We start from the raw sequence: 12,856 nt of genomic DNA on the forward strand, positions 1-12,856 counted from the left end.
TTCACGAATAGACTGACACAACAACAGACAGTCAGTTATACAGACAGACAGACACAACAGTCAAGAAGTCTTGGACTCCATTGACACTAACTGATGAAGAATTGACATTAAGATTGACAAAAGTCACTCACAGGGAGAGAGAGAGAGAGAGAACACCTTTTATTTATTGCTCTCTCTCTCTCTCTCTCTCTCTCTCTCTCATTATCTTTCATTTAATGATCAGTTCAATGGAGAGAAGACTACACACACACACACAAAACAATTGAACTCAAGAGTAAACAAAATTATTTTTCGTCGAAAAAAATATTTTTTTCTCTTTTTTCTTCTTTTTCTTCTTCTTCTGGATTTTGTGGCCAAAAAAATTGTATACAAAAAAAATTATTCATTATTTTCTATGTGTGTGTAATAATAATAATATGTATGTAAAAGAAAAATAAATATACGATTAATGTGTTGTTTTGTGTCGACAGCACAACAATTCAATTGAAACCATTAATTTTGTGTCGCTTACCAATAGAAACGAAAAAAAAAGATTATATTACCGATTGATTGTCTTTTAGTAAAATTATATATATATTACAACAATATATATATATATAGAGGACAAACACTGTTTGTGTGAATAATTATCTAATTTTTTTATGTTTGTTTGTTTGTATATAATATCATTTGCAAAACAAAACCAGCAATTGAGTCCTGATTTGACATTTGGAGAGTCAATAGTGCGATAAAAATTGGAGTTCATATCAAAATAATATCAAAATACTTGAGAGAGAGAGAGAGAGAGAGAGAGAGAGAGAGAGAGAGAGAGACCCAAACATACAGTGATTGCACCGGTTTTTAAGGGGCATTGAGTGCCTCCTAAAGCAATCATTTTAATAGTYTCTCTCTCTCTCTCTCTCTCTCTCTCTCACTCACTCACTATGAATTTAAGAGAGAGAGAGAGAGAGAGAGAGAGAGAGAGAGAGAGAGACGGCTAATGCTATAAAACATTTTGAATCAACAAATAATAAAAAATCTTTAATAATAATAATAAAAAAAGAGTTGTATATAAAACAGACTCCGATACATATATATATAATATTGTATATTTATATATATATATATATATGATATATCATATTAGATATTACTTGTATATAGACTAAAGTTTATTTTGCTAAAATAAAATACATTTTAAACTAAAAACTAAAAAAATTAAATAAATTCAAGTCATGTTTATATACCAACAATTGCCGATTGATTTCCAGGTTTTTTCTCTCTCGATTGAAGACATGGATCAGATCATTCACTTTAAGAGAGAGAGAGAGAGAAAGAGAGAGAGAGAGAGCAATCAAAGCAAATGCAATCAAACGTTTGATTCAATCAATCATTACTTTTATAAGTTATWTTACAATATAATGTATAACCAAAAAAAACTCTCCCACTGTTTTTGATATATACAATATCTAAGTTATACTGTATATTAAATATATATTGTATATAAAAGTTTATACACAACATAACAGTGTATTTTGTATTATATATGTATGAATTTCGCACAAATTATTCAATAAGTTTTATTATTGAGATTACTCTTTGGATGATTTGAGAGAAACATTTTGATTAGAAAAAAAATGTGTACTAAAAAATTACAAGTTTTTGCCTCCAAAATGATGACCAAAAAATCAAAGTGCAATTCCTGGACATTATTTAAATTTAAAAAAAATTGTTTTTACCTTTCATTAAATTACCAATAGTTTCAATATATATATATATATATATATATACAGTATATACTTAACCTGGCTACAATTATAACTTTAAATAAAAATTATATAATATTAAAAATAATTAAGTAAATAAATTTTATAGAAACAAAATTTTTTTAAAAATATTTTTGGTCTTATTTATTGCAATATTTCCGTCAAAAAAAAAATAAATTATAAGTTTGTTTTGAAAAAAATATCTTTATATAATTATAAATAAACAAACAAAATAATAATAATTATTATTATTGTTCACAAGTTTATGTATTTAATTTTTTTATGTTTGTATGTATGTGTAATATTTATATAAATTAGATTTTTAATAATTATGAAATAAATAAATAATTATATGTATATAAATATAATGAAATGTGTGAAAATTACATTTAAATTATCAAGTTAATAAATAAATAATTAAATAAATATTATATATATATATATAAATAAATAAAATAAATTAATAGAGTTGACTGAAAAGTTAATTTGTTTATGAATTGTGTGACAAAATTGTGGATGAGTTTTGATGATTAGATAAAAAATAAATAAATATAATATCATATAATAAATATCGTAATAACAATAATATATTTAAAATAGTTGTTTCGTGTGATTTGTTTGAACTATAAATTATTATTACTTTAAAAAAAAGTTTTTTGTTTTGTTTTACTTGTATTACACAGTTTTCCCATCTCTTTGGATATAAATAAATAAATATATTTATAAAAAAAATATGAGTATATTATATATATATAACTTGTATAACCTTATAATTAATTACATTTTATTATTTTAAACCTATGATAATCATAATACAGTAATAATGAAGACATTTCTTTATAAATATATAAAAACTTTGTTTGTTTTGTTTTTGTTATGTAAAAGAAATAATAAATAAATATAATTTATATCTGTTTTTTATATAATCTTTTATCATTAAAACAAAAAAATAATTTATATAAATAAATAAATGTTTTCTTTAAATAATAAATAAATAATAAATAAATAATTAATAAATAAATAAATAAATAAATAAAATTTAGTTTACAACAAGTAAAATGTTTTTTTCTCTTAAAGGATATCACAAAATGGCAAACATTATTAATAAAATAATTATATAATAATAATAATAAAAAACATTATTTTTAAAATTAATAGTTTTCTGTTTAGGCTGGTTTAATAAGTAATAATTATATAAATTAATAAAATAAATAAATAAATTAAAATAAATTATATCACATATATTCTATATTCATCAAAAATAAATAAATAAAAATAAAATGACTTCAAAAAAATTAATATAATTATTATTAATAGTAATAATATTGTATTAGTATTATCAATATATTTGAAGCCTAGTTTTGTTACACATTTATAGTTGAGCTGCCAATTGCCATAATAAATATATAAAGTTATATTTAACATATCAAATGTGTATTTATGTTTATGTATTGTTATGTATAGTATGTTTCCAATTAACCATGCTCATATATATAAAGTTTATTATTTAATAATAATAATTTTTTTTGCTTATTAGTTAGCTAATTATTATTAGATATATTTTTAAAAATTTGTATATTTATATTATTACTATACAATAACACAAAAAACTATTACTGTTATTGTAAAATATATGATAGATATATATATATATACACTCAGTATATACCTGTCTTTTTTTCTCTCTCTCTCTCTCTTTCTAACGTATCATCATTTTGTTAGCTGTCTGTGTCGTGTATCTCCTATTGGCGGCAAAATAGGCAACAGTGCAGACATACATCACAAGAAGCAACGCACTGGTGATACTGAGCGCCACAATTGATGTCTTTGAAGCGCAACCATCCATCAGAGCTACACTTTCGCGGAAATAAGTTTCTGTAAAAAATATATATATATAATATAAGTTATAAACAGTTAAAGTATATATTTAATAATAAACATTATATACAGTATACTATACTATACAAGTGTATTCAGTATATACATAATACATCATAATATATAACAACAACAACTATTGTATTGTATTTTATACAACTTTTGTATACAATTTTTACACCAACTTTAATATACTGTATATAAGTTATAAGTTTACAATCAGACAGGTAAGCACAGGTATATCTAGTAGTAGTAGTAATAGTAGATTATACTACACATTACAAGTCGTTTACAGCCTAAACATTAATGTGTATAACATGCAATCTAATAGTTTTTTTTCAAAAAATAAAAATAACATCTCTCTCTCTCTCTCTCTCTCTCTCTCTCTCTCTCTCTCTCTATTCATAAGTAAAATTCATAACTGACTGTGCGTTTTATTTTAATATGAAATACCTGGCTATAAACAGGTAAAGTAAAACCTCAATAGACATATACTATGATTGAAATTACAACACACACTATAACAACAAAAATCATTTTTTAAAATGTATTAAAGTGTATACCTGTTTATGTACAAAGTCTATCAGAAAATTATCTTTTAAATCATTATTAATATAGACTTATATTTCCCACATCTCTCTCTCTCTCTCTCTCTCTCTCTCTCTCTCTCTCTCTCTCTCAGCTCTCTTATATAAAAAGTGTATTTCAAATCTATGATTACTGTTATTTTGTTTTTCTTTTAATAGGAAACGTTTGATTTTTTTAGATTAAAATTTTTAAATTTAGTTTTGTAATGAAAATATTTTTCTAATAATATTATAAATATAAAAATTACTAATAAAAAAAGTTTTTTGTGTGAGCAAAGAGATGCCAAATGTTTTTTTTTGTTGGGTTAATAAAAACTCGTTCAAAAAAACAACGATATATTTAGTGAATGAGTAAATGAATGAATGCGTGAGTGAGTGAGTGATAGAAGAGAGAGAGAGAGAGAGAGAGAGAGAGAGAGAGAGAGAGAGAGAGAGAGAGAGAGAGAGAGAGAGAGTTGTTTAATAAGTTATATGAATTGAAGCAAAAATGATTTCAACTTTTCATAAGACATTAAATATTTTCTGAAAAAATGTTTTAGTATTTTGTAGGAAAGTTGTCGTTAAAAATATATATATATATTTATATACAATATATTTTTTGGGTATAATTGAAGTGACGGTAGTTAAAAAAGGAAACGGCTATATACTACTACTACTACTACTTATAATAATAATAATAACCAAACAACCAAAACAAGACTAGAGAGTGGGGGAGGAGGGGGAGGTAGAGGTAAACAATATTATTTTGGTTACAAACCATTGGAAGTGAACGGATCCCATTTGGCTTTGGCTGCACTGTCATTATCACCAAAATCTAGAACTAGAATCTCATGGCTTAGTGTCATCTCGTCGTCTGACTCGAACTGAGTGCCACCCGATGACGATGACGAAGAAGACGATGGCGATTGAACTGATCGTCTTCGGCGACCCCACGACTCGACATTGTCGCGGCCGACGCCACAGAGGACTGGTTCGCATTTGCCGATACAGTACTTGACATTGCACTGGAAGATCACACCGTATGATTCAGTGAACCGGAACGCCTCGTAACTGCTTTCCAAAGCGTTGCCCACTTGTAAAAAGGACGGGAATATTGAGTTATCCACTGGACATCTAAAAAAAAACAAAACAAAACACCAGTTAAAGCATACATGAGCTACAAAAATAAAACAATTTTTTTGTTGTTTGAAATAAAAATGAGTGTCCACTAACCCGTGTTCATCGATTATCTCGAAAGTGCTTCGGGCATCCTTGGCCATTGCCACACAGCTTCGGGCAAATATACCGTAGGGTGTAGTTTCGGGAATTTCGATACGAAACGATAATCGGTCGCCAATACGTACAGTACTGGCCTCTCGGCCGTCGGTACCAAATATGACAATCTTGGGCAATGGTGCCTCTGGTGACGATGTTATCTGTAAGGTGTCGGGATCCCTAGGAAAGGTAGATTCGAATGGATCTCTAATTTGCTCATTAAGTAACGTTACAGCCCTCACTGGGGGACTACGACCACTACTGGACATACCTGACTGGCATCATTCCGAACGATACGTTACGGGAGGTGGTCTCGTACGTGCAGCGCACGTGATAGACTTTATCGGCTTTGGTCAGCACAACGTTATGGTGTTGTAGGACAACCGTATTGGTGTAGACGCCAGCCTATCAATCAATTAATTAATTAATTATTTTTGAAATTTAAAAAATTGGATATTCATATTCTACTAAATAGGTTAGGTATATGAGCTTTAATAACCATATAGTCTATGATTTTTTTCATCATTCAATGACTATTATTAACGAAAAAAAACTGTTTTTAATGTTGTTTTTGTTGTTAGCAATAATAATAATAATTATTATTATAGTTATTATAATATGATATGCATTTTAACTGCTAGTTATTTTTTTTATTTTTTTTTTGGTTTTTAAATAATTAGTCCCTATTGTGTTATGCAATGGAAAGTAAGTATAGGTATATACACTATATATATATAAATGTATGAAATGAATGAATGGATGATTTGTTTTTGTTGTTTTTTTTATATATATATAATACATTCATAAAGCAAAATGAAAGTTATATATTATATTATATATGATTATTATAAGGTATATTCATATTACCAGCGACTGTGTATTGCAATCCTGACCGCCCAAAGACATGTCTAATTGGAACTGTTGGCTGTTTCTAATATGCGAATTGCATGTCTCGCTCCGGCCCAACGCATAGATGCGCCCATGAAATGGACGACTGGTCCGCACGTTTACCACAATACGGGTGTCGGTACACTTCAATGATACCTCGTAGCAGACGCCGTACGAATCGCACGACGGTTCCGGATTCGGATCGTCTCTGACCGGTGTTGTCATGGCTATGGTCGGCGACATCGGCGGCGATTGAGTGGATGCCGGTATTATCGATGGTTTGCCATTAGAAGCGGCAGCTGTTTGCTGGCTAAGTACCGGTGTTGATGTGTCATCTGTTTTTTTGTTAGGTATTTAAAAAAAATTAATTTTTTTTTTTGGAAAATCAATTAAATGTTTTTTTTTCTCACTCCCCCCTCTCCTCTCGGAAAAAAACTGTGTGTGTAATTGATTTAAAATTTGAATAAAATGCTAATAATAATAATAATGTGTTGTAAGTCACACATCACTTGATAATAACACTATCGTATTGAGAGAGAGAGAAAAAAAAGTTATATATAATTTATATTTATACAAATTATATATATATATATCATATATAATGTATATAAAGTATTATTTATATACATATACTGTATGTTATGTATATTCTCTTAATACAATATAATATATTTTTAAATGTATATTAAGTACCATAAAATTAATGGATATATAATAATATACATATATTGTATAATGTGTTAAGAGTGCCGGTGCTTAAAGGGCTTTTCTTTTAATATACAGTAACAAAAAAAGGGCACAACATAACATACCATCAAAAATACTATATATATGTATATAAAGTATGAACAGTTGACTTACTGGTACAACTAGTTTCTAGATAGACAGCAGTGGTCTCTCCGCTATCGAGTAACGGTAATGGACTGGGAGTCGCGTATGTGTCGGCGCCATCCGGAAACGTTTTGTGGTCCAAATGAAACAGTGCACAGTTGGGTTGGCCAGGCTTATAGCTTGGCCTATAGAGTACCGATCGACAGATAAATTCATTTTCAATGGTACAGGCCCTCAGACAACCGCCCTGTGACTTCACCTGTGATGATGTGATGTGATATTACAGGCAGAACAAAATATACACAATATTTTTAGTTTTTATTAAATATTATTTGTTTTGTTTCACATTACACTTAAATGATATAATGCATCGTTTATATAATCTATGTTATCTATGTATATATATATATAATATTATAATATATATATATAATGCAAACCCTATTTAGTTATAATATTATTTTTATTATTATAATGATGATATAATCTTGAAAATTGAGATGAACCAGATAAAATGTTTTTGCTAATCTTTTTTTCTAAATAATTATTTTTAGTTTATTTTATCATATATAAATATATAAAACAAATAATACACACACACACACACACACACACACACACACACACACACACACACACACACACACACACACACACACACACACACATACAACTTAATTTACTATTATATTACTTAATATTTATATTGTATATAAATGTTTCAGTAATATATATACATATTAAATATATATATTTATTTATAAGATAGTAAATGCCAGTGTGTGTGTGTGTGTGTGTGTGTGTGTGTGTGTGTGTGTGTGTGTGTACTCATTCATTAAGAGCATTATTAATAACATGTAATTGCATTTAACAAAACAAAACAAAAAAAAACTATTTTCATTAAACATTTTATTTAGAGACACTACTATATATACATATAGTTATATATATATAATAATAATATTATAACTATCATCTGTATAACTGTAGGGCATATTTAGCACTTACCAATAGCTCTTTGTCGGGATAGTAGTTTAGTTCAACATAATGGGCCACTTTAGTTAACGGCAGTCCCAACTTTGCATAATCATAGGCGCGTTGATCTTGACATATATCCTCAGCTGTGTGTTTTTGTGTGGAGGTTTGGGTGCAAACAAATGTTAGTTTTATTTTAATCACATAATGTATAATATAATATATGATATATCATATATATATATTTATATATATATACTAAATTAGATATACACACATACATATCACTGCTTTTTTTAAAAATGTTAATGTCTCAATTGATTTTAATTGTTATGTAACTTTTTCCCCTCTTTTTCTGTATATGTGTGAATTGCACCTAATTTATTATACTTATGAAATATGTTATATATTAATAATATTAACTATTGTATATATATATATATATACATATATATTATAACTGTCATCGCTATCATTATCAAAATGTATTCAATTATTATTTTAAAAAAAGTTTTATAAATAGTTTTCTATGCATTTATTTTTTAAAACTGAATTATACTGTACTTATGTATTATATATTAAGTATTTCGTGTAATCATTAAATATTATCTTTAAAAAACTGTCATCAAAAAAAAATGTTTATCACTTATTCACACACACACACACACACACACACACACACACACACACACACACACACACACACACACACACAATATTTTTTTTGTTATATTGCAGTTTAAGTAATGGYAATAAAAWTTTTTAAAAATCAATATATTAAGACATTCAACAAATGATATATTACTGTATATATATGTGTGTATTTAGTTTATAAGTTATTTATAAATAATAATAATAATAATAATAAATAATAATAATAAAGACATACATTGAAGGCACGCATTTTCAAAATAGTCGACGCCCTGGCTCTCGACCAGATCTACAGGAAAGGCACCGGGACTTCGTCGGTCATATTCACTGAGATGACACTGTAGTGTCACATAATTAAACTCAACCGATCGGCAGACAAAACGCACCTGTAGTTGAAAATAGTAATAGTAATTCAAGTGGCAATAACAAACATTTAGATACTGTAGATATATACAGTGATATTAGTAGTAAATTATTTATTTATTTATTTTTTAGTGTTTATGAACTGAGAGCTCAGTTAGATAACTGAAATACATAGAAAAAAAATAAATTGTTATCATTTTGAAAAATCATATCACAAAAAATACCACTTCACTATAAATTAGTTTTAAAAAAACTACTGTATATATCATATAAATTATATATATATATCTAAATTTATATATAAGTATTTACAGTTAAATTAACGGACTGGTAATGACTAGTATATTACAGGTAATATAACTGATAATTAATTGAAATAATTATATATATATATACATCATATACTGTATAAATAATTTATAGGGTATATTACATATACAATATATTGATTAAAAGTATGATTAAAAATTTTGATATTTATTTTTTTTTTTTTGAATTAAATTAATTGAAGTGAGAGTTACTGGCAATTGATTTGAAAGATTTGAAAGATGAAAAAAAATAATAATTGATACCTCATTGAGACAGGCGGCCTGACAGGCCTCCTTGTTTGATGTATAGATGATGGCATTATCGAGACCCCGGAGCACACGATTGGGGAAGCGCTCGAAGGCCCACAAACGGTTGCATACATTTTCTGTGTTAGGAAAACCCCCAAAAAAAATTATTTTTTGTAATTATTATTATAATAATATTATACAGTAGTATCACATATCATACAACATACACATACAAAGTCAACTATAATTTATATGTATGTCTATCAACCCAACACCACAACCACCACCATCATCATCAATAACAACACCGATACCCTTACCTGATCTGAGTTGTGTTTTCGTAAAATAATACATATTAATAGCCTTTTGCGGTGTACCACCTGGCGAGCTGCCCGAACCGCCCGCACCTGCATTGGCCGCAGCACTGGCACTACCACCAGCACCGGTAGTGGTCGGCTTTTTGGCCTGTGTATCGTTTTGTAGCAAACACGACGTCTCCTGAATCGGTGCCAACGGGTTGACCACAAAGCTGAACGATGCGGCCGTACAGTCGACCTCATCGCGACACCAGCCGAGACACTCGTATAGGGAAACGTTACGTATTGTGTAATATGTAGTTCCCGGGTAATCACGGTTTGTCATCTTTTCAAACGTTACTCTTCCTATTATTTTTTAAAAATTAATAAAAAAAATGATAATTATTTTTTTTTGAAAAGATTATTATATATTTATAATTTATATAATAAATTGTTTTTCATTTTAAATTAGTTATACATTATTTATTAGACTTATTTTTTTTAAATCAGATATTTGTTTTTTGTTAAGATTATTATTGCCTAATAAATAATACCGATTAATTTGGTGTTTATAAATTAATACATTATTATTATTATTATTATAGCTGGTACAGTAGTATATCATAATAAAATATATACAATATAAATGTGATATATTATAGATTATTTTTTTTATCTAAAAGTTAACAATAATATATTTTTAGTTTTTATAAAGTTAATATATTATTTGTTATTTAAGCAGTAATATAAATACACAAAAATACAAAAATTTTGTGTGTAGGTTATATTATTATTTTTTTATCTAAATATATTAAGGAATATAACTGTTATTTTTAATATTAAAACAAAAAACAATAACAAAAATTTTGTTGTGCCCCCTAAACTTGGCAATAAATTTTACTGTTAATTTATTTAAATGTCGATATATTTATTCATTAATGCAATGTACAAAAAAATAGTAATTGTAAATTATACAATGACTGCTAGTTTAGTATTTAAGTATTTTACTATTTTTTTATTAAAAAATAGTAATTAAAATGATAGGAAACATATTATATAGTTTGAAATGAATTTTTAATAATATATAATTTATAATACATAATACATAATAAATATATATATATAAAGAAAAAACATCTGTAAATATTATATATATATAACATTATGTTTAAAATTTTCATTTTATTATAAAACAAGTTTTTATATCAAAAAAATATTTTAGACTTTAGGAAATATATATACATTTATTTATTTATATTTATATGATAGCATTTGTTTTGCATAAAAAAATTTGCCATTTAAATTAGCATAAAATATGCTTAATATTTTCAACAAATGTTTTAATAATTGCCGCTATTTTTATGCAATTTAAAAATAAATATTCTACTAATTTATTAATTTGTTTTAATATTTGTAAATGTCTTTTTTTAAATTACCGTATTTTTGAATATTTTATTATATATAAGATATATCTTTATAAATATATAAATATAATTTATAAGCAAATCTAAAGCGACAAATTAATGAATATCTTTCAAATGTTAATTATTATAAATTATATACTATAAAACTTTTTTTTAAATACCTAAATAATGTTATTAAATATTTTAATGGTTTCATTTTTATTATGATATAATACATTAGTACTGTATATACAGCTAAATGCATTTTTAAACAATTTTTGAAACAATTTTTGAAAAAATTTTAATCTCACTTATTTTAGATGTGAAATTAAAAAGTATAGTTTTAGTTGTTTTTTATTATGCTATTTAATTATAACAGTATTACTTTCAATAATATTATGTACAGTATATATATACTGTATATTGTACAGCATATTACTGTATTATAAAAATATTTTTTTTTTAAATATAATCATATTTTTCTGTAGCTTATGTTATCAAAAAAAAGGTTTTAGTTTTGAAAATAATTTTAATCAAATAATAGATAATCTCTCTATGAATATATACATTTAATTTAATAGGATATGACACACACATACACACAGGTATCGTATTGAGGAACTCATACTTTTAAAAGTAAAATAACATTTTTTTAAAGGTACTATTAAAATAAAGTATATATATATATATATATTTCTATGTACAGTATGTATACAATATTGATACAAAAAAGCATAAAATTTTATTATTTTATGTCAATATAACCGCTAAACTTTGTTTTATTTTTTTCAATGTGTGTTTCTTTCAACAACAACAACAAAAAATATGGCTTAAAAGGATCGGTATGTAATCAGGAAACACACAGTTATCTGAATTTTCCTCTCTCTCTCTTTCACACACACATACACATACCTAGTATTATAATAACTGTTATATAACAGTACATTGCATTTTACTATGGATTTTCAAGTGTACAACAAAAAAAATATAAATATATTATAAGATGGGATTGTCTACTACTAACACATTTGACCCTTAAATTCAGATTATTATTATTATTATTTAATTTTATATGCAGTATTGTATTTAATAATAATAAAGGAAAAATATTTTACAATATTTCTATTGATTAATAATGCATAATAAACCTTAAAAAAGGTGTTATAAATAATAATAATAATAATAATAATTCAATTATAATGAAAATAAAAAAATGTATGCAATATTTTATTGCAACAAATTTATTATTATTAACAATATAAATTATTTAATCTATAATAAGTCAAGTATTTTTTTAGTATCTATAAAAAATAGTAATTTTTAAAATTGTTTAATTTATGTTTGATATACCCAATGAGCGGGCGATTATTTAATTGCAACAACAAAAACAACATAAATTATTGTATATTTGGTACTTAACAAAAAAAA

General features: G+C 25.8%; 1 protein-coding gene across 1 annotated transcript; it reads right to left on the reverse strand.

Annotated features, from left to right (window-relative positions):
* Nucleotides 1–3,444: 3,444 nt before the first annotated feature.
* On the reverse strand, nt 3,445–10,386 carry LOC128956066 (uncharacterized). The gene is made up of 10 exons (XM_054301748.1): nt 10,050–10,386; nt 9,745–9,866; nt 9,048–9,195; nt 8,192–8,304; nt 7,214–7,442; nt 6,332–6,687; nt 5,736–5,869; nt 5,423–5,644; nt 4,968–5,323; nt 3,445–3,620 (listed from the first exon to the last, which is right to left on the reverse strand). The coding sequence occupies exons 1-10, from the start codon at nt 10,369–10,371 to the stop codon at nt 3,445–3,447; spliced, it is 2,178 nt and encodes a 725-aa protein (XP_054157723.1). The 5' UTR covers nt 10,372–10,386.
* Nucleotides 10,387–12,856: the final 2,470 nt, after the last annotated feature.

This window comes from Oppia nitens, unplaced genomic scaffold, assembly GCF_028296485.1.
Source record: "Oppia nitens isolate AA-2021 unplaced genomic scaffold, nextdenovo-longstitch-racon4-pilon3 scaffold2_pilon_pilon_pilon, whole genome shotgun sequence".
In the NCBI taxonomy this organism is placed as follows: domain Eukaryota; kingdom Metazoa; phylum Arthropoda; class Arachnida; order Sarcoptiformes; family Oppiidae; genus Oppia; species Oppia nitens.

Bases quoted from the DNA above. Each gene is read 5' to 3' on its own strand.
- LOC128956066 (XM_054301748.1), bottom strand. From the start codon at position 10,371: ATGACAAACCGTGATTACCCGGGAACTACATATTACACAATACGTAAC. The intron at 9,196-9,744 runs GTATCAATTATT...TTTCAACTACAG, and splicing joins AGGCCGCCTGTCTCAATGAG to GTGCGTTTTGTCTGCCGATC. The intron at 8,305-9,047 runs GTATGTCTTTAT...AAAAACACACAG, and splicing joins TGAAAATGCGTGCCTTCAAT to CTGAGGATATATGTCAAGAT.